The sequence below is a fragment of the Berghia stephanieae genome, chromosome 4, assembly GCF_034508935.2.
Source record: "Berghia stephanieae isolate SIO BIC M18660-M18661 chromosome 4, UCSD_Bste_1.3, whole genome shotgun sequence".
Classification (NCBI taxonomy): domain Eukaryota; kingdom Metazoa; phylum Mollusca; class Gastropoda; order Nudibranchia; family Aeolidiidae; genus Berghia; species Berghia stephanieae.
In genome coordinates this window covers 36,282,319-36,304,818 of record NC_088363.1, presented here as the reverse complement: position 1 = coordinate 36,304,818, position 22,500 = coordinate 36,282,319, and the positions used below count along the sequence as shown (strand labels likewise).

Sequence of the window (22,500 nt, the reverse complement as noted above, 5' to 3'; positions counted from 1 at the left end):
TTATGGTAGTGGTTTTGGTGGTGCTGTTGGTTAGAATGATAGTTGTGGAGACGATGACGGAAATTGTATGGTGATGTTGATATTGTTTTTATTTCTATTGTTGTACTTGTTGTTAATATTGTTGTTGTTGTTGTTAATGATGATGATGATGATGATGATGATGATGATGATGATGATGATGATGATGATGATTATGATGACAACGACGATGTCGTCGACAATGATGGTTACCATACGATATTACAAAATTTATTCAATCTTAGGCTTTCGCCAATTAATCATACAATTTGATGACCACATACATGAAAGTGGAAAATAATGGCAAATGGGACCAAACAATAAACTGATACCATTAATAACCACCAAAAAAAAATACAACAATAGTAATACCACCAATACGTACAATAATAATAACAATGATAATAATAATAATAATAATAATAATAATAATAATAATAATAATAATAATAATAATAATAATAAAATAATAATAATAATAATAATAATAATAATAATAATAATAATAATAATAATAATAATAATAATAATAATAATAATAATAATAATAATAATAATAATAATAATAATAATATAATAATAATATTACCATCATCATTACTACTACCACCACCGCTACCACTATACCACCATCACCATCATTATTACGTTTCCAATTATTTTTTCTCGTTTTTTAAAATTTGATATCTATCAAAACAGACGAAAATTCCGGTGATTTTTTTAAAGGGTAGTTAAAATATCTACGATTTTATTAGCCCTGAAAACTACGATTTTTATTTTCCTATCTAAAGTAGGCAGGTCTGCTATGACAAGTATCAGTATCAGTTCCATAGTCAAAATAAGACAAACAAAAACAACATTTATTTAATATTAGGCTTTCGCCAATACTTCATACAATATAATTAAGACAAAATAATGTTACCAATCTCTCCTCATGTATTCGTTTGACTATCGTCACAATAATTACCGTGTTATCTTTGCTCCTTACCCAACTAATCCCTTGCTTCCCGCCTCTTCATCGCGAACCATCTTATTATTATTATTAGCTTCAGGACGGGCAAGTACGGAATCTGCCCACCCTTCCGTATTTCCTCTATAACTTAGAATTCAACTATCTCCTTACTCAGAAGAGTATTTCTCGTATACTAATTCAATTGTTGAGAAAACCAAAATGGTGGTTGTATTTTATATATTTATTTAGTCGTGACTTTTGAATAAAAGTGTTTTGTTTTATTAGAGGGAATACAATAGAAAATTACATTGTTTTGCAAAAATATTTAGTCTGGCAATAAAAATACAGCGGTAATTACTTTAAGAATAATAAAAAAAAAAAAAATTAACAAATTAATTTGTTAAAAAACAAAACAAAAAACAACAACAAAAAACAACAACAACAACAACAAACAAATAAGAAAACAATTTAAATAAATGAGTTTTGAGAAACACTAAAGAAAACGAGGGGAAAAAAAAAGAATAATTTAAATGGATAAACAAATATATTAAAACAACACAAACTAATACTAAATTGATATAATATTAGTAAATTAATAAATTTAATTCAATACTGGAACCTTCCCAGCACAAGTAAGGCAATAAATAAGAAAAAGTTCGTTTGCCAAAATCTCTATTTAGTGTACACTGGTTAATAAGGTGGGCTCATTTGAATTAGCCCGACCTAGTACTAGAGAGGCCAGACAGCAAAATCACCGTCAGGCGACGTGACGATGAGATGACGATGTGGGCGGAGTGGAGTGGAGTGGTTGGGGGGGGGGGGGGGTGATAAAAAGAACAGGAGCGTATCCTGGTTTATGTATTACGGGATGCATGGTGATTCGCAATCTATCAAAAATACACACAAATTGATTTCAGTACAAAGTATCAATTTTAAGTAGTAACTTTTGAAATTATCTAATTTAGATTTGATTATTTCGGACCTGGTAATACAGCATATAACTTGAAAAAACAGGCTGGTATTTGCCCACCCTGCCCATTATTACCAGCCGTCCCTGCATCTCATTTATTCTTGTTTTAATCTATTTATTCAATGATCGATCCATACTTTCCTCTATTTGCCATCTACAGAGGCAGAAGTCACGTCAACAGCAAGATTTGTAAAAGTAAACCCAAGAACAGGTCGACATCGCAGGTATGGGGAAGTAGTTATAGACATAATATATAATAGTATATGCGCTCGCTCTCTCTCTCTCTCTCTCTCTCTCTCTCTCTCTCTCTCTCTCTCTCTCTCTCTCTCTCTCTCTCTGTGTGTGTGTGTGTGTGTGTGTGTGTGTCTGTCTCTATCTCTCACACGCACACACACACACAAACACACACACTCACTCTCTATCTATCTATCTATCTATCTATCTCTGCCCTTCCTGCCTACCCATCTACCTCTCTACCAACCTACCAATTGTATCTATCGTACTTCAATCCAACAATCTAGCTAACGTGATCTATATCATTGGTAAATCATCTCTCCATTGAACCATTTAACCTACCAACCTATCCTTGAACAAGGAAGAGATAAAAATAACATATCCGTGCAGGCTTTTAAATCTTATCAGACGGAGAAAGATCTTTTTCCACCACAGCAGCTTCTAATGGTGCTCACACTACTATGTTATGACGATTTATCCAGAATGCAAACTCCGTACCGCACTCGTGCACCGTCGCAAATCCGCCCGGAAGCTTCGTCACAACGCACCGGTCAACCAGATGCTTTGCGGTTTCGGGCTCTTGGCCATAACGGGTACATGTTGAACATGTGAAACAGCAGCACAGATTAGTGAGAGGGGAGACAGACTCTAGTCTGTGCCCAGCAGTATTCGTTCCTCTCGGTCAAGAAATGTCAGGACATTCTGTCGTATTGTTTGATGAAGCAACCTCGAGCGTTATCTAATCATGGTTTTTGCTTCTCTTTAAAGACAAAAATAAACAAATGCTGCATGTATGCATCTCCTTTAAGTCATGTTGGTCGATAATCATGTCCTGGGGTAACAATTGAATTGGTCGATCCATTCCATATCGAAGATATCAACCAGTCAACATGGCATCAATCCTGAAACCATTTGACAGACCTTGTGTAATCTTAGTAGGTATCTCCAATCTTCTTCTTCCATTTCTACTACTACTACTACTACTACTACTACTACTACTACTACTACTACTACTACTACTACTACTACTACTACTACTACTACTACTACTACTTCTTCTTCTTCTTCTTCTTCCTTTTCTTCTTTTTCCCGAGCCCACTGCAGGCACTTTCGTTAGTATATTCCTTGGGCAAGATTATCAACCCCAATTTGCTCACTTTAGACATCATGGGTAATTCCTGTCCACATCAGACATTTGTTTGAATTGATGGAATAGTTATATTCCTTTGGAATGCCAAGGCGACGGCATATAACGATGTCGCATGAAAAGGCGTAATTATTACCTTAAAAAAAATTGAGCTTGATATAGTGCAATATCCACTATATGTGCTTAAAGCGCTTTACAAGGGGTCCCTAGCCAACAGCAACATTTAACATGTAGGACGGGACATGACGCCTGTTAGGCGATATAACAATTTTTCGGACAAAGACAACGCTGATAACGGCCAGGTACTCTGTTTACACTTGAGTACGGTGAGAGAATATGAGTAAAGAGCCTTTTCCAAGGACTCAACTATGCGCCGAGCGCGAGGCTCGAACCCAGGACCTTCCGATCCGAAAGCGAGTGTCATACCACTAGACCACATAGCTGCACAGTTATTCCATAAAATGCCTCTGTAACATAAATGGACAAAAATGGCTATTAACATCATTGATTTTTTTTATCACCCCAGCCTCCACAAACAGGACATAGAAAACTTGGGCTCGGGCGAAATCCACAATCTCAGACTATTTTTCGATGAAGAGTGGAATCCCTTAGATATGCGTCTATCCCAAAGGTCCGTGTGGAACAAAGACTCTGTCATAGTGATCCGAAGGGGTGCACAAAGGATAAAGGTACCTCATGGGCGGATCATAACTGTGTCCTCAATGGAAAGCTCGTGGAAGACGGTGGACTTGTTACTATCAATAGATGTGGAATGATGGTGAGTGCTTCTTTCATGTTTTAAACTTCCTATATACTTGCTAGGCCTTTCGGATTCATGTGGGCTCAATAGTGCTTATGTTCATTTGTTTTTGTTTGTTTGGGGTTTGTTTTTGTTTTGTTTTTGTTTTTTGTTTTGTTTTTTTTTTTGGGGGGGGGAGGGAATTGGGGGGGGGGGGTGTTCTTTGTTTAGTTTGTTGTTGTTGTTGTTGTTTTTGTTGTTTTTCTGGGGGGTTTTATTAATGTTGTTTTCGATTTTGTTGTTTGTGTGTTGCTTTTTTATTTGTGTTTTTTTTTTCTTGTGATTTTTTTTCTTTTTTGTTTTTCTCGTTTGTTTAGGGTTTTTTGTTCTTTTTTTCTGGGGGGGAGGGGCGGGGGTTATTGTAGGTTTTTGTGGGGTGTTTTTGATTTGTTTTTATTTTACTCCTTTTTTTCGCACAAATATTTTCGAAGGGAGCGAGATGGCCGAGTGGATTAAGCATTGCCCCCGAGGGACTATGGTGTTGGCTTCTCGTTATTTTTTCCTTGCGCAAGATATTTAGCCCCTATAGCTCCCTTTTTGCGTTGCACTAATGTATTATCTCAGTCTTTTCTTGAGCCAAAAAGAATATTTCCCCTGAGTTTGCATAAATTGCATTTTAACCTGTTAGCTGCTGTAGTCCGGAAAGACACGTATTTAAAAACGTGGTCTTATGGTATGACACTCGCTTTCGGATCGGAAGGTCCTGGGTTCGAACCTCGCTAAGGCTCTTTACTCACATTCTCTCACCGTACTCGGGTGTAAAATGAGTACCTGGCTGTTAACAGCGTTGTCTCTCTGTTGGAAAAAAAATTGTAAAATCGCCTAATATGAGACGTGTCTCGTTCTTCATGTTACGTGTTGCTATTGGTCAGGGACCCTTTGTAAAGAGCGTTGAGCACGTTTAGTGGATATTGCGCTTTATAAAATTTTACTCGATCGATAGTTGAAGGACGAGTTTTCTGGCCAACTTTTTTTTTAATACGTGTCTTTCCAGAGTATGGCAGTTAACTGGTGAATGGTATCCGTCACGGTTTGTCGTCATACATTCATTCCCTGCATAATTTTAAAAAATAATATTAATAATATATCTTTATTGTCCTCAAAAAAAGTGGCAATTTGTCATTGGGTTACACATTTATAACAATACAATATATTGACATATACACACTCACACATATGCACACTAGTAACATCGTAGTCATCGTCACCATCATCGGTATCAACAACATCATCATCATCATCATCATCATCATCATCGTCATCGTCAAAGTTTTTTTGTTTATTTGGGTTTTCTATTGATCTGGCCGGAAGACACGTCCTTCAAATATCGATCGGTGTAAATTTCTTCGCAAAGTCCCAAGTTTGAAAGTCTTTTCCAAGATGAGGTTCATTTAAATCAATCAATATTAATTTGAAGGACGTGTTTTCTAGCCAAATTTTGTCTTTCCAGAGTACGATAGTTAACTGGTTAAAAAAAAAAAAAGAAAATAAATATGGTACCTAAAAGAGTTTATTTCACAGAGGTCAAATTATGTAACTCCAATCCACAAAGCGGTAACAAAAATTGCTATATCATTGTCTTTTACAACTTCAGACCGGAACCATCCGAACACCCAACTATAACTACCGGGTGGAAGAATATCAGGAACCAGAAGGAAATAGCAGTTTGTCATACACCACCTTCAAGGTGACGAGAAAGATACCGGATGAGCAAGTGATAGATGATGATTATCTGCAAGATGCCACGGAGAGAATCGACCAGGAGGTGGAGATCAGAATGGCAGAGAATAGTCACAACGCAACTGATAGAAGACGGAAAAGGCGTAAGGTTGTGTTGTTGTTTTTGATAGAATTTGTTTTTGTTTTTTTTTTTTTGTTTTGTTTTTTTTTTTTGTTTTTTTTTTTTTTTGAATGAATTAATTTAGAAAGCGCCTAAACATCCATTTTAATCGTGCTCTGCGGCGCTTTACTTTTTTTTTTAAATCACGACTCTACATAATAAGCATGAATACAGAAACTAAATCTAATCAACATCTATTTCATTAAAAAAAAATAATAAGCCTTACAGAACAACTCAGTCTTCAGTCTCGTGAGTTGAGGATTAGTTGGATCTATCTCCAAATTTCCTCTAAATAAATTTTGAAAACAGCGTCGAAACATATATAATATTATTTTGATATAAACTTCAGTCACTCTTTTGTGCTAATCTGATTGCAATACGTGTGATATTATAGCAGAACCTTCCAAAGTAGAGATAGAACCAGAACACCGGTTGAACAGTCGTGAAGTCACTTCCCTCTAATGACGCATAGTAACTTATTAACTGGTTCTAAACTATCGGAACAATGGCTGACGCCCTTATGAAATACTTCTCCAACGAGCACAAAAGTGTATCCAGAAGAGAAAAGCATTATAAATCTGATTATGTTTTGACTTTTATACATTCTGATCACATGTCATGTGGAAAAAAGTTCTAGCCAGCATGAAGAATAAAAAGTATCGATTTTCTTTGTTTCGAACCAAGCTGCTCATTGAAGGTCGGACGTGACATCAAACTATTGAATCCTATTAAGAAACGGGAAATGTAGTAAGGTTTCTGAAACTGTATTACCTACCATGTTTTTTCCACAGAGGTTTTCGTCATCAGGATTGAATTAGCGGTGCATGTGGATGAAAACTTTATGAATTTTCTCATCAGAGAGAAAGGTTTGGATACGGGGGAGAAAATTAGGAGCTGGATCACAGAGAAGTGGGATCAAGTAAGCAGTTTTGATCTTTGTCATCATCAATATCATTACTGTCATTGTCATCATCATCATCATCATCATCATCATCATCATCATCATCATCATCATCATCATCATCATCATCTTAATCAACATCATCATCTGCTTCTTCTTCCTCTTATCCATCACCACCACCATCATCATCATTATCATCATCATCATCATCATCATGATCATCAACATCATCATCATCATCATCATCATCATCATCATCATCATCATCATCATCATCATCATCATCAGCATTATCATTATCATCGTTATCATCATCTTCTACATCCAAGTCGCCGCCATCGTTATCATTCTTGTTATTACAATTGTCTTTTGTTATTAGAAATGAGAATTTCCTACAGAAAACAGGGATGGATACAATTACAGACAGCATCAGAATCAGACGTTGGAGGTGGTGTTGGCGTGTCTGCAGGAAGCCAGCGGACTGCATCCCAAGAACAGCGTTACGCTGGACTCCGCGAGTTTAAAAAGGAACCGAGATAGACCTAGGGAAATCTGGAGAAAAACATGAACTTGAGCTTTTATATAACGCAATATCCACTAAACGTGCTCAAAGCGCTTTACAATGGGTCCCTGGCTAACAGCAAAAAGTAACATGAAGAACGAGACATTACGCCTGTTACGTGATATTAAATTGTTTTTCAGACAGAGACAACGCTGTTTACGGGAAGGTACTCATTTTACACCTGAGTACGGTGAGAGAATGTGAGTAACGAGCCTTTTCCAAGGACTCAACTATGCGCCGAGCGAGCTCGAAGCCAGGACCTTCCAATCCGAAAGCGAGTGTTATACCACTAGACCACATAGCCGCACATACCAGTTCCCTCCCTTTGTGTTTCAGGTCCAGAATGTGTTCAGCGACCCCGATAAGGTTGGTGCTCATGTGACCATCCAACTAAAGGCCATAGAACTGTGGTGGAATAACCCGGTAAGGAATATAATAATAAAAATAATAATAATAATAATAATAATAATAATAATAATAATAATAATAATAATAATAATAATAATAATAATAATAATAAATAATAAATAATAATAATATAATAATAATAATAATAATAATAATAATAATAATAATATAATAATGATAATAATGATAATAATAATAATAATAATAATAATAATAATAATAATAATAATAATAATAATAATAATAATAATATAATAATAATAATAATAAATATAATAATAATAATAATAATAAATAATGATAATTTCTAAAAAGCCCCTTTCCACCAAAAGTGATCGAAAGCGCTTATACATATTACATGCAAATGCGTTCGTTTATTATATCATTCAACAAAATCAATGAAATCACTCACAGAAAACTGAAAGGAAATACTCTTGTCTTCAAAGAGGCTTTAAAGGAGGACAGAGTTGTTTTTTTTCGGTGTCTGTTGAACGCTGAAAGAGCGTTCCACACAGAAGGAGCAGAATATGCGAAATTACGTCGTGAAAAATTCGACTGAAGAATAAAACGGTTCAAGTACAGGGAAGTAGATGAGCGGAGAGAGCGATTCGATTCTGGAACTCCTGCGTTAGAAATTTCCAACAGGTTCCCAATGCGATTCCAACAGGGAAGAACAGTTTGATGGTTGTTATTTCATTGGAAGTGTAGATTTACTCTCCCGGAGGACCGGATACATACCTTGTGTAATCCATCTTTTGGTGTCAGAGTGATTGCATCCATTTTTTTAGTCCAAATATATGCTGGTCGTCAATAAAGATCATCTGTCTTCGCTCTTTTACGTCCTGTAATCCTAAGAATCTGCCTATACTTCTTGCTACCAAAATAGTTTTGCCACCTTATGATTACATGTGTATCATGATTATTATTAGTGCTCAGAATGACTGGTTACATTCACACTTCCAAGGATTTAGGAACCAAAAGAATTGAGAGTTTGGTGTCATGACTTTTCTTGCCTTTTGATAGCCTTACTCCAAACGAAATAAAGCAGCACTCATACCAGGCTCCGCAGTCACAAGTTTGTTGGGTTTTATTTCCGAGCACCGTTGTAGAGTGGAATTCTCTTCTCGGAAATACTTTTATTTTAAATTAACGACAAAACTGCATTTGACAGAGAAATCGATAAAAGCAAAATGAAGGCTTAGGCACGTCCATCTGTTCTCACTACCCTCACAGTCGCGATTATCTTCAAGGAGTTGCGACTTAATGACAAGACAATGCCGGAATTAAGAACGAGTTCCCAATGCCTCTAGGCGACCTTCGGAGCGTGCACTGGGAACGAGTTGGAAATTTCAAACGCAGGAGTTCAAGAATTCTTTTATCATACTGTTATGTTCAAGGCTCTTAATAGCCTGATGGCTCTGGATAGCCAACGTGGTGAAATAAAGAATGAACTCTGAAGGCTCTTGTAAGCACTTGTGAACGATGATTTTATTTACATCCTGTTTATATGCATGTAGACAAAAAGGGCAAATAACTATAATTGACTAAATAGCGCGATATAAAGATTCAAGGGAAATAATTCTTCTCATCTCATCTCATGTAGTTCCATATCTGAAGCAGACGTCGGAGGTCATCTTCCGCCAAGCTGATCTATCTCTTGCCAATTCTATTAAAGCAGCGCCACCTTTTTCAGCTTCATCTGTCCACGTTCTTATCCCTTTCAAATACGTTATTCTTTGTCTTCCTCTTATTCTTTTTCCATTCATCTTTCCAGTCAAGGCGAGTACTTCCAAACCAGGGTGGCGGATAGTGTGTCCTAAAAATTCCATTTGGCGTTTGATGATTTTTGTTATCAGTGATCTTTTTCTGTTTGCCATTTCTAAAATTTCTTCATTTCTTTTCCTTTCCATCCATGACACCCTCATCATTCTTCTGTAAAACCACATTTCCACTGCCTCCAGTCTTTTAACCATGGTCTTGTTTATGGTCCAGCTCTCACAACCATATAGCAGCACAGACAGTACATAGCAATCCAGGACTTTGATTTTTGTTTTCATGCTAATATTCCTGTTTTTCATAATTGTATGCAGCTGGTTGAATGCATTCTTCGCCATACCTATTCTTTTCTTTATTTCACAATCTGATTTTCCATTGGATGTTACATTGAAGCCTAAATATTTGAAACATTCAACTTGTTGTATTGTTTGTCCTCTGCTTGTTATTACACAGGCTGGTGGGTTATTATTTTTAGATACCGTCATACATTCTGTTTTAGATATATTCAGTTCCAGTCCCATATTTTCACTACTCCTGACTACAACATCCAGTAATTCTTGTAGTTCATGTTCCGATTCTGCCAGTAGAACCGTATCATCTGCATACCTCAGATTTGTTACATTCTTTCCTCCAATACACACCCCCTTCTTATGTTCGATATCTCTTAATATCATTTCACTATAGAGGTTGAATAAATCTGGAGACAAAACACACCCCTGCCTAACTCCTCTTCTAATAGGTGTAAAACTGCTTAGCTCGTTGTCAACACGCATTGCTGCTTCTTGTTCCCAGTACAAATTCCGTAATATTCTTAAATCTTTACCATCAATGTCCAAGGATGATAGAATTTTGAATAGTTTTTCGTGTTGTACTTTATCAAAGGCTTTTGAATAGTCGATGAAACACATATACAGATCTTTATTTACTTCAATACATCTTTCCATCAGCATTGATAATGTGAATATTCCATTTCTGGTACCCTTGTCCTCAACAAAACCAAATTGCATCTCCCCAATTTCAGGTCGTATTTTATTTCTTATTCTTAGTGAAATTATCTTCAAAAGAATTTTTGTGAGGTGGCTCATTAGGCTAATAGTTCTGTGTTGTTCACAATCAACTGCCCCTGGCTTTTTTGGTAATGCTATAAAAATGGATCGTTTCATATCAGTTGGCATTTTTCCTGTGTCATACACTTGATTTAGAAGGTTTGTGATAAATTCAATCCCCCATTCACCCAGGCCAGTCAAGGCTTCAATTGTTATGGCATCAGGTCCTGCAGCTTTTCCATTTTTCATGCTTTTCATGACGTTCCTAATTTCATCTTTCATTATAGAAGGCCCTTCCAGTTCTTTTATCATAGGCATTTCTCCTCGATTATCAAAAAAAAGTTCTTCAATATATTCTGACCATCTGTTTAGAATGCAGTCTTTGTCCATGATGGTGTTTCCACGCTTGTCTTTGATGCATCCACTTTTAGCACCTGATTTAGTTTTGTTTGTCACTTCTTTGATTTTCTGATGGAAGAATTTGCAATTTTTTTTTTTTGCAGGACATTATATAGTGACATTGTTCATTTATCCAGTCTTCTTTAGCTTCGTTGCATTTTCTTTTTATCTGCCTGTTCAGAGTCTTGTATTTTTCTTCCTGATTTTTGGCCTTTCTTCTCTCATTCATTAGTTCTAATATCTCTGGAGTAATCCATTTCTTCTTCTGCAACTTAAGTGTGGTTGGAACATTTTCTTCTAATGATGCAGCAACACTGTCTTTAAACTGCTCATATTTCTCTTCTATATCTGTTAGTTCTCCAAGCACTTCAAACTTGTTTCTTACTGATAGTTCAAATTTTTCTTGTATCTTCTGTTCTTCCCGGAGAATGTCTAGTTGGTATTTAGGTTTAGCCTTTGCTCTTTTGCAGATTTTCAATTTAACTCGTATGGGGCATAGCACAGGTATATGATCGCTGTTACAGTCAGCCCCCGGCATAGATTTGGCATACAAAACCGAGTTTCGGAAACGTTTGCTGATGAGTATGTAATCTATTTGGTTTCTCACTCCATCTCCAGGACTTTTCCATGTCCACTTCCTTCTATAATTCTTACTTTACTAATTTACACTAAAATATATACATGGTTACATCCCTTTGTTCATAATTGGCATTCATAAATCTTTCATACAGGTTACAATAAATTTCTCATTCAACCCTTAGAATCTCAATCATTACACATACCTACTCCTCAAATGACCTAACCCGAAGTATACATAGATGCAGGTCTGTCATCCGAATGCAATTATTGGCCTAGTGTAACATTGACAATATTTTACTTTCTTTTTTTTTTTTTTTTTTTTTTTTTTGTTGTTGGAGATTTCCATTACAACAATGAGCCCATAATAAATTGGGTTATCAGACCTGCAAAAAAAAGTGCACGTCGACCTCAACCATATTATTGCTTGCCAACATGTATTCTTTTATTTTCATTTTTTTTTATTGTGGTTTTTTTTTATTGTGGTTGTGATGATGATAATAATGATGATAACGATAACGATGATGATGATGACGATGATGATGATGATGATGATGATGATGATGATGATGATGATGATGATGATGATGATGATGATGATGATGATAATTATGATGATGAGAGCCATGACGACGACAGAGACTGTGATAATGATAATGATAATTATGATTTGGTGATTACTCATAATATAATTGCTTACCCAATTAACACCAGGATGGCTACCCCACCAACGATGTCGGTCTCAGCGATCGAATGCGCTGGTTCTGTAGAAACACCCCAGAAACGGACAACTTCGATGCTAAAGTCCTCTACACCAAGTAAGTCCTTGACACAGGCATAGCAAAGTATAGATGGAACGAAATTGACGTCACTCAGATCTTTGTTATTGTTTTTAGACAGTCATTTTAATTATTAGTTATCACTAAATGCTAATAATCAGACTATAGATAGAACGAAGATGACGTCACTCAGGTCTTTGTTATTGTTTTTTGCCATCCATGTTTTTTAAAGTAATTCTCACTAAACTGTCTTTACCAGACTATAAACGTTTTAAAATTGAGCTTTATATTGAGCTTTATATAGCGCAATATCCACTAAATGTGCTCAAAGCGCTTTACAAGGGGTCCCTGGTAGTGCCGCGCTGAGGACCGGACCGAGGACCGGTCCCACGGTCTTTTAGCTGTGAACCGTGGTCCAGTCCCAAAGAGGAAGACCGCCGGCGGTCCTCACTTCTTATCACCTTTCAACGGTCTGGCGCCATACTACTTCCCCAGCGATTCGTTGCCTCGTCCTTTGCCTATCTTCCACCAATCACCACCCATCCCACTTAATTAATCGCACCCACCCCCCTTTGCCATACACTAAACGACACAGACGACCATAGAGGCAGACGACCACCTCCCTCCACTCCGCAAACCGCCCTTTCGTGTGTGAGATGGGGGGGAACAGGAGGCGCACGCCTTGGACGATTCCATTATACGGGGTAAATTTCAAAATTTACTACACCATAATGATCGCAATGACAATGATCTATGATGAAGGCATGACCCCTCTTCTCTAATGGGTTATTGTTTGAAATGTATTTGACTACTAAAGATGTGTGTGTGTGTGTGTGTGTGGTGTGTGTCTCAAACCTAGCAAGTTGCAAGTCTGATTTTTTGTTTTCTTTTGTCCATCTCTTGTCGCCACTCCTTTCTATCGCATTGTTGTCATTTAAAATAATACAATAATATTAAAATTTCGTTTGGTGTTTTAACTAATCAAATAATATGAGTTTCATTAGTTTCTTCCTTCCAAAAAAAACAGTTATAACGTCTGTATTTTTAAAAGGTCCAATAGAATATTTGGGGACCCCGATAGCTCAGTTGATAGAGCACTCTCTTTATACGCAAAGGGCCAGAGATCGATCCCGGGTGCAGTCGAGTTTTTTTCTGAATCCCTGTCTACTCAGCAGTGAATGGGTAGCTGGGTTTGTTAGATCTGGCGAAAAGTCACCATCGACCCCACTTATTACTTATTACTTATTACCGCATCCACCCCCTCTTATTATAACTTCACGTCTCTCTCTTACTCTTCAATGCTCGCTGCCCTCTCATGTGTGTGTGTGTGGGGGGGGGGGGGTAGGAGTTGCGTGTGTGTATAAACGCCACGAACAACTCGATCAACGCCTTGGTGATTCCATTATCTCCGTTAATGGGGATAAATTTCAAATTTATTCACGCTAAATTATCGAAGTAACAATGAAGTACTGTGATCAAATAAAGAAGGCATCACCCCTCTTCTCTAATTAGGTTACAATTTGAAATGAGTGTGACTACTCCGTGTGTTTTACTCCTGTAGACCACGGTTTTCATCGTGTAGCGGTCTTTAACGGTTCAAGAATGAACGATCCCATGGTCCCAAAGGTCAAAACGGTCTCTCAGGAATGTTCAATGTCGAAAAGGACCGCCGGTCCTAGGAACGGTCCTTGCGGTTTTCATTTCCCAGGGACCGTAGGACCGTGGTCCTTAAGAGTGCATTCTATCTATAGATAGTATGCGCTTGGCTTGGAAGCTCATAACATTGCCATCCGGAAGTATAATGGACCAACACACAAAACTGTGTGTAACCATGAACGTTTATAGTCGGGTTAATACAGTTCAGTGAGCATTACTCATAAACGCGGATGGCAAAAAATAATAACAAAGACCTGAGTGACGTCATCTGCATACTATCTATAAACGTTTAATGTTACAAATAGTTTTGTGTTGATCCGTTATACTTCCGGATGACGATGTTGTGAGCCTCTAGATAAGATGCGATTGGCTAAGAAACTCACAATATTGCCATCCGGAAGTATAACCGACCAACACACAAACCTATGTGTAACCATGACGTTTATAATCTGGTTAATACAGTTTAATGAGAATTACTCATAAACGCGGATAGCAAAAAAACAATAACAAAGATTTTAGTAACGTCAACTTCGTTCTATAGATAGTATGCAGATGACGTCACTCAGGCCTTTGTTATCGTTTTTGCCATCCGCGTTTGTGAGTTGTTCTCACTAAACTGTATTAACCAGACCATAAAAGTTCATGGTTACACAGAGTTTGTGTGTTGGTCCGTTATACTTCCGGATGGCAATGTTGTGAACTCCTTGGCCGAGCGCATTATATCTATAGATAGGGCAAAGGGCATGTGATTGATCTCGGGTGCAGTCAATATTTTTTTCTGGAACCCCCAGCCCCCCTCTGTCCACCCAGCTGTGAATGGCTAGCTAAGTCTGTTAGATTTGGCGGAAAGTACTTTGCGATAGACCAATGTCCTATCAAAAGGATAACAAGCAATTGCTATTGTCCGTTTCACGCTATAGAAACTGGGATAAACTCCGGCTCCATGGCCCGAATGGCTCTGAAGGACTACTAATAGACATAAGGGTGCGGGGCTCTAGTAGTGCTACATCTCCTGAAATATACAACGTAATATTATGTTTAACGTCATTTCATTACTGTAAAATTCTAGTATGAGGATATCATTAAATGAAAATACATATTGCCAACATCAAAGGAATTTGCGATTGCAAAATAACAGATGACGATACAAATTCCATCCTTTTGATTAAATAAATAGATAAAATTGGGTTTAAATTTCTAGTTCAAGGTCAAATGGGATTATTTTAGTGCCTGACGTCATCGAACGCCTTTTTTTTTTTTGTCTTGTCTCTCCTGAATCGTCGCAAGGAACTCGTTTAAAAATAAAATAGAATAAAATAAATAAATAAAATTCCCTTTATTGATCACGTTGGGGAAATTTTTCTCTAGGGTCTATCCCAAGGGAAGACTGGAATAACCCAGGTGTCAGCCGCAGTGCAGCGCCGCAATTTGAGCTAGGGCGAGGTGACTTGCTATGCTCAAGATCACACAGCGCAGCGGCAGGTCATCGAATTCGGTACCTTCCGGATACGAAGCAAAGACCGTGCCGCTGACCCATGTTACCTCCCTCACAATGTAATTTGGAACTCTCTCCTTACGACTCTTCCCGAAATGCCATACTTAGTCCTTTAGAGCCATTTGGCTCACGGAGCCGAGGTTTATCCCGGTTTCTTATATGGTGAAACGGACAGCAATAATTGTTTGCTACCCTTTAGATAGGACGTTAGTCTATCCCAAAGTACTTTCCTACATATCTATCAGATCCATCTAACCAATCACTGCTGGGTGGACAGGGGTCAGAAAAAATCTCGACTGCACCTGTGATCGATCTCGGTCCCTTTCTTTGCTTGTGAAGCGAGTGCTCTACCAAGTGAGATATAGGACCCCAAATTTTTCATAACAATACTAATTATTGTTACACTGTGTATATTTTCTAATCTTTTGACCTTTTTTTTTACCCCTCTTGGCGGAGATTTTATTTTTTGTTCTGATGGAACTTGTAAATAGACTCAACTCAGGCACATGATGAGACCGCTTAGGATCTACGTATCCTATGTTTGGACAATTACAATTGTTTTGACCGTCCCCCCCCCCCCCCCCCCCCTCCATTATCTACCCCCCCCCCCCCCCCCCCCAATTCAAGTAATGACATTATCAAATCAATAACGAAGAAACATAAAACAAACATATAGGTTCTTTGACTTTCTTGAGGTTTGATGCCCTTACTTCTTGTTTTCCAGGTCCATCTCGACTGTCTAAATCTACTAACACTATTCTGTCTGCCGGGACATATTTCTCTCTTTCGAGCCGGAATCAGTCCCGCAACCCTTGTACGTAGATTCCCTGACTTCGGACAGAGTTGCATATACGAGATGGAGGTCGGTTTGGACGAATTCAATCCCTCGAGGGGTCGGGGGGCATCGACTCTTCGAAACTGGGGGAGAAGTTGCCAGGCTCTTCCACCAGCAAGAGGAGACAGTGGGTAGCGGCCTATCATCGGCTTCGGTCGAGAACATGCTCATCAGCAAGTTCACTTCATCGGAGGGGTGGGGTTGCCACATGTCCAACATGTATCCGTTGTGTGTGGTCATGAGCCCGAAACCGCAGAGCATCTAGTTGAACGGTGCGGTGTGACGAAGCGTCCGGGCGGTTTCGCGACCGGACACGATTGCGGTGATGAGTTAGGCCATGGATAGATCGTCATAACAAAGTAGTGAGAGATCCGTTAAATCTGCTACCGTTCTCTGGAAAAACGCGTATTTAAAACTTTGGACAGAAAACTCGTTCTTCAAATATTGATCGGCTAAAATTAAACCTTCACCTTGCTTATACTATCAAACCTGGACCCTCATTCCTGGAACTTCTTCTTAGTCCTTGGTTTGAGAATTTTTAGCAAGATGGAGGTCATCATCAATGGAACAATATTTGAAGAACCAGATTTCTAGCCAACATTTTGAATACGCGATTTTCAAGAGTAAGAAATTAAGAAATTAAGGATCAGGCACCGGTGTAAGATACAGATCTGAACAAGTGTGTATGAAATGTGCCAGACAAAGCAAGACATTTTTTGGGATCTTTTTTTTTCTTGTATTTTTCTTTCTTGTTTTGTCTGGCACTTTTCATACATACATACACTTGTTCTGATCTTTTTTTTAAACCAGAGTACGGCAGTACAAATGCTTCCATACAGTTTCTTTGATGCATTTTCTGCCATATTTCCTTCTCATTCCCTTCAATCTTCTCCATTCGTCTTTTGTATTTCTTTTTCATTCGCATTTTAATCTGTAAAATATTATTCTATCACATGACTTGAATTCACTTTAGTTAAACCAATGGCGATGCTGGTAATAGTGATGGGAATTGAATGAATGAATGAATGAATGTATGAATGCTCAGTTCCCATTTATTTATCTGGTCACGTACGGCTTTTTTTTTTTTGTTTTGTTTTGTTTTTTTTGCCGAGATTAATCCTGTCTGATTTGATACGTGGGTGTCCATTTCATTAATCAAACATCGGATACCTGTTTGTATTTGTTTGATGATTGCGATAATAACACCAACGGAAATGTCTGTGAAAGAAACAGTAATTATTCGGCATGGTTTAATATTTTCAAGGCTATGTGAGGCTATGTGGTGTTGTGGTATAACACTCGTAGTGGATGGTAAGGTCCTGGGTTCGAGCTCCTTCGGCGCATAGTTGTCCTTTAGAAATAGATAGAATGGGAGATAGATAGATAGATAGACAGATGGATATATAGATAGAGAAAGAAAGATAGAGATGGGAGAGAGAGAGAGAGAGAGAGAGAGAGAGAGAGAGTGAGTGAAAAAGAGAGTGAGAGAGAGAGAGAGAGAGAGAGAGAGAGAGAGAGAGAGAGAGAGAGAATCTATTTGTGTTTCTGTTTTACTTGAACGAAGAACTACAATGTCCATTATGAAGATGAGTACTTCATTGTTTTATCTTTAAAAGGAAGTCAAGCCATCACGTTAGAAACCCTTTAGACATCTTGTTCTTTGTAGATAAGACACGTCCAACATCCTTTATCAATGGCCACACCAGATGTAAGGGATCACGTAGCTCACTTGGTAGTAGTGCCGCGCTGAGGACCGGACCGAGGACCGGTCCCACGGTCTTTTAGCTGTGAACCGTGGTCCAGTCCCAAAGAGGAAGACCGCCGGCGGTCCTCACTTCTTATCACCTTTCAACGGTCTGGCGCCATACTACTTCCCCAGCGATTCGTTGCCTCGGTCCTTTGCCTATCTTCCACCAATCACCACCCATCCCACTTAATTAATCGCACCCCCCCCCTTTGCCATACACTAAACGACACAGACGACAATAGAGGCAGACGACCACCTCCCTCCACTCCGCAAACCGCCCTTTCGTGTGTGAGATGGGGGGGAACAGGAGGCGCACGCCTTGGACGATTCCATTATACGGGGTAAATTTCAAAATTTACTACACCATAATGATCGCAATGACAATGATCTATGATGAAGGCATGACCCCTCTTCTCTAATGGGTTATTGTTTGAAATGTATTTGACTACTAAAGATGTGTGTGTGTGTGTGTGTGTCTCAAACCTAGCAAGTTGCAAGTCTGATTTTTTGTTTTCTTTTGTCCATCTCTTGTCGCCACTCCTTTCTATCGCATTGTTGTCATTTAAAATAATACAATAATATTAAAATTTCGTTTGGTGTTTTAACTAATCAAATAATATGAGTTTCATTAGTTTCTTCCTTCCAAAAAAACCAGTTATAACGTCTGTATTTTTAAAAGGTCCAATAGAATATTTGGGGACCCCGATAGCTCAGTTGATAGAGCACTCTCTTTATACGCAAAGGGCCAGAGATCGATCCCGGGTGCAGTGAGTTTTTTTCTGAATCCCTGTCTACTCAGCAGTGAATGGGTAGCTGGGTTTGTTAGATCTGGCGAAAAGTCACCATCGACCCCACTTATTACTTATTACTTATTACCGCATCCACCCCCTCTTATTATAACTTCACGTCTCTCTCTTACTCTTCAATGCTCGCTGCCCTCTCATGTGTGTGTGTGTGGGGGGGGGGGTGGGTAGGAGTTGCGTGTGTGTATAAACGCCACGAACAACTCGATCAACGCCTTGGGTGATTCCATTATCTCCGTTAATGGGGATAAATTTCAAATTTTATTCACGCTAAATTATCGAAGTAACAATGAAGTACTGTGATCAAATAAAGAAGGCATCACCCCTCTTCTCTAATTAGGTTACAATTTGAAATGAGTGTGACTACTCCGTGTGTTTTACTCCTGTAGACCACGGTTTTCATCGTGTAGCGGTCTTTAACGGTTCAAGAATGAACGATCCCATGGTCCCAAAGGTCAAAACGGTCTCTCAGGAATGTTCAATGTCGAAAAGGACCGCCGGTCCTAGGACCGGTCCTTGCGGTTTTCATTTCCCAGGGACCGTAGGACCGTGGTCCTTAAGCTTGCCAAGGACCGCCCCGCACTAGTCCCTGGTCAACAGCAACATTTAACATGAAGGACGGGACATGACGCCTGTTAGGCGATATTACAATTTTTCGGACAAAGACAACGCTGTTAACGGCCAGGTAACGTGAGTACGGTGAGAGAATGTGAGTAAAGAGCCTTTTCCAATGACTCAACTATGCGCAGAGCGCGAGGCTCGAACCCAGGACCTTCCGATCCGAAAGCGAGTGTCATACCACTAGGCCACATAGCCGCACGTTTAACACCGATCATAGGTGTTCCACCATCTCCATCATCGTCTTATTGTCTTATTTCTCTCTCTCTCTCTCTCTCTCTCTCTCTCTCTCTCTCTCTCTCTCTCTCTCTCTCTCTCTCTCTCTCTCTCTCTCTCTCTCTTTCCATTGGATTCTCAGTATTCATCTTATGAATCACATCTCAGCCGCTTCCACTCTCTTTGCTTCTGCATGTTCATCAATGAATGCTTCTTTTTTTTTCTTATTTTCATACAGTGAAATTATATAAATTAAACATAAATGTTACAGTGAATGACATAATCACTCGGATGGTGAAAAGGTTTGAACTGAGATATTGCCAAGTTTAGTTAGAAGGTCAATTTTTATCAAAAATGAGTACCTGGTCGTTAACAGCGTCATTTCTGTCGGACAAAAATGCAATATCGCCTAACAGACGTCATGTCCCGTTCTACATGTTACATGTTGCTGTTGGTCAGGGACCCCTTGTAAAGCGCTTTGAGCACGTTTAGTGGATATTGCGCCATATTTGTGTGGACAGAGACAACGTTGTTAACGGCCAGGTAGTCATTTTACACCTGAGTACGGTGAGAGAATGAGTAAAGAGCCTGTTCTAAGGACTCAACTCTGCGCGGAGCGAGGCTCGAACCCAGGACCTTCCAATCCGAAAGCGAGTGTCATACCACAAGACCACATAGCTGCACAACTTGCATGTAGAGAAAATAGATAAAAACAAGGAGTAAGGCTATGGGTCTCAAGGGCCTTTGACCATCATCAAGCAACAACATGATAAAATGAAAACACAGCGAACATCAAAGGAATTTCCGATTGCACAATAACCTATGGAAATACAGTTGTGTTCTTTTAGATTGCCAATGTTTGGATATGTTTTGTTTGGTTTTTTTTTTTTTCAAACTAAGCATGAAAAGTATCACGCAAATCTGTCAGACGGTCGATAAGAAATGGAGCAAAACCCACGAGCTTGGATTTTGAAATGAACTTTAAAAAATAATTAATTACTCTCTCGAATTCACCCTCATTGAAAATCTAACAAATTTGTTCGCCATGCATATGAACTCGAGAGAGTTTTTTAAAAGAGTTTTCCTTGAAAATTTATTTATTTATGATAATAACTTTTAAAAAACAAAGGGTTTAATACATAGATAGAGTATTCTGATGTTCAATGTTATGTATGTTGTATTAATGGCTGATACGGATTTTGATTATATGTGGAGTGGGAGGACGAACAAGCATGATGTGTAAAGCACGGAATAGAATGAGAATATGTGGGAAAAGCATCGATAGACTGCGTACTCCAGAAAGACGCGTGTTTAAAAGTTTGGCCAGAAAACTCGTCATTCAAGTATTGATCGATTTAAACGATCTTCATCTTGGCAGAAATCTCTCAAACCTAGGACCTCACGACGAGGTCTTCCATCAAGTCCCGAGTTTGACAGATTTTGCCAAGATGAGGGTCATTTGTAATTTAAGTTGATAGATATTCGAAGGTCGAGTCTTCTGGCCAAATTTTTTAAGACGCGTCTTTCTGGAGAACGGAAGTTAACTGGTTAAAGAGCTAGATATAATGTTACATTTTATTCTTTTTAAATTCTATTTTTAACAGGGGTGTAGCAGATCATGCACTCGGATTGGCTTATACGGCTGGTGTCTGTAGTAGTAATCGCAAATGCTTCCTGGTCAGGTCTCCCACGGAAGATCCCTATATTGAAACCCATGAATTTGGACACTCGTAAGTCGGCTTATTGTCTTTCTTTCTTTTTAAAAAAAAAAAAATATGGTATTAGATCAAAACACATACTTTTAGTTGTAATAAAAAATAAATCGTGAGTTGAGGATTACCAGGTTCTATCTCCAGAGTTCCTGTATATAAGAAACATAGGTATGAAATATATATTTATATATATATATATATATTATATATATATATATATATATATATATATGTATGTATGTATTATATATATATATATATATATATATATATATATATATATATATATATATATATATGAGTGTTGGTGGGTACTCGTAGGTACGAAAGTGCTCGATAATGATGGTTAGAGCTAATATAGAATGCAAATTGTCACTCACATTTTTTTGTGGCCGTCTCGGCCACAAATAATGTGAGTGACAATTTGCATTCTATATTTATATATATATATATATATATATATATATATATATATATATATATATATATATATAAACTTCAGGCACTATGTTTGCACTGCATGTGATTTTTTAATTCAGAAAGTGAGTGGAGCAGGCACTTTTGTTAGTAACAACAAGATATGAAGTGAGTAGAAAAGTGCCAGAAGACAATAGAGAATAAAAAAATTTTTCGCGGCGGTGGTGGGGTTTGAACCTGCGACCTTATTGGTACGACAACTCGCCTGGCAGGTGAGAGCGTGGCTCTACCGTGTGAGCTATCCACGAACACAAAAATATTCGTTTCAAACCCAAAGTCATTTCTAGATCCCTCTCTCACCCACTTCTTGAGATCGCCGATTCGTTCACCACCATCGCGAAGTAATTTTGACCAGCAGTTAAGCTTAATAGCCAATATTCTCATCACAAACATATAACATAGAAACGATTGAGACATTGAGTATGCTCCGGTGTATGGGGTGAATTTTTAATTCAGAAAAGTGAGTGGAGCAGGCACTTTTGTTAGTAACAACAAGATATGAAGTGAGTAGAAAGTGCCAGAAGACAATAGAGA

General features: G+C 38.2%; 1 protein-coding gene across 1 annotated transcript in view; it reads left to right on the top strand.

Moving 5' to 3' along the window:
• The window catches only part of LOC144970519 (snake venom metalloproteinase leucurolysin-A-like), a 29,730-nt gene that overhangs the window by 2,578 nt on the left and 4,652 nt on the right, over positions 1-22,500 (top strand). Inside the window, exons 3-9 of the mRNA XM_078910249.1 lie at positions 2,101-2,164; positions 3,848-4,099; positions 5,715-5,943; positions 6,752-6,879; positions 7,760-7,846; positions 12,343-12,446; positions 21,382-21,507. Of these exons, the coding sequence (XP_078766375.1) occupies positions 4,094-4,099; positions 5,715-5,943; positions 6,752-6,879; positions 7,760-7,846; positions 12,343-12,446; positions 21,382-21,507 (680 nt within the window). The 5' untranslated portion in view covers positions 2,101-2,164; positions 3,848-4,093. The remainder of the gene's footprint in view (positions 1-2,100; positions 2,165-3,847; positions 4,100-5,714; positions 5,944-6,751; positions 6,880-7,759; positions 7,847-12,342; positions 12,447-21,381; positions 21,508-22,500) is intronic.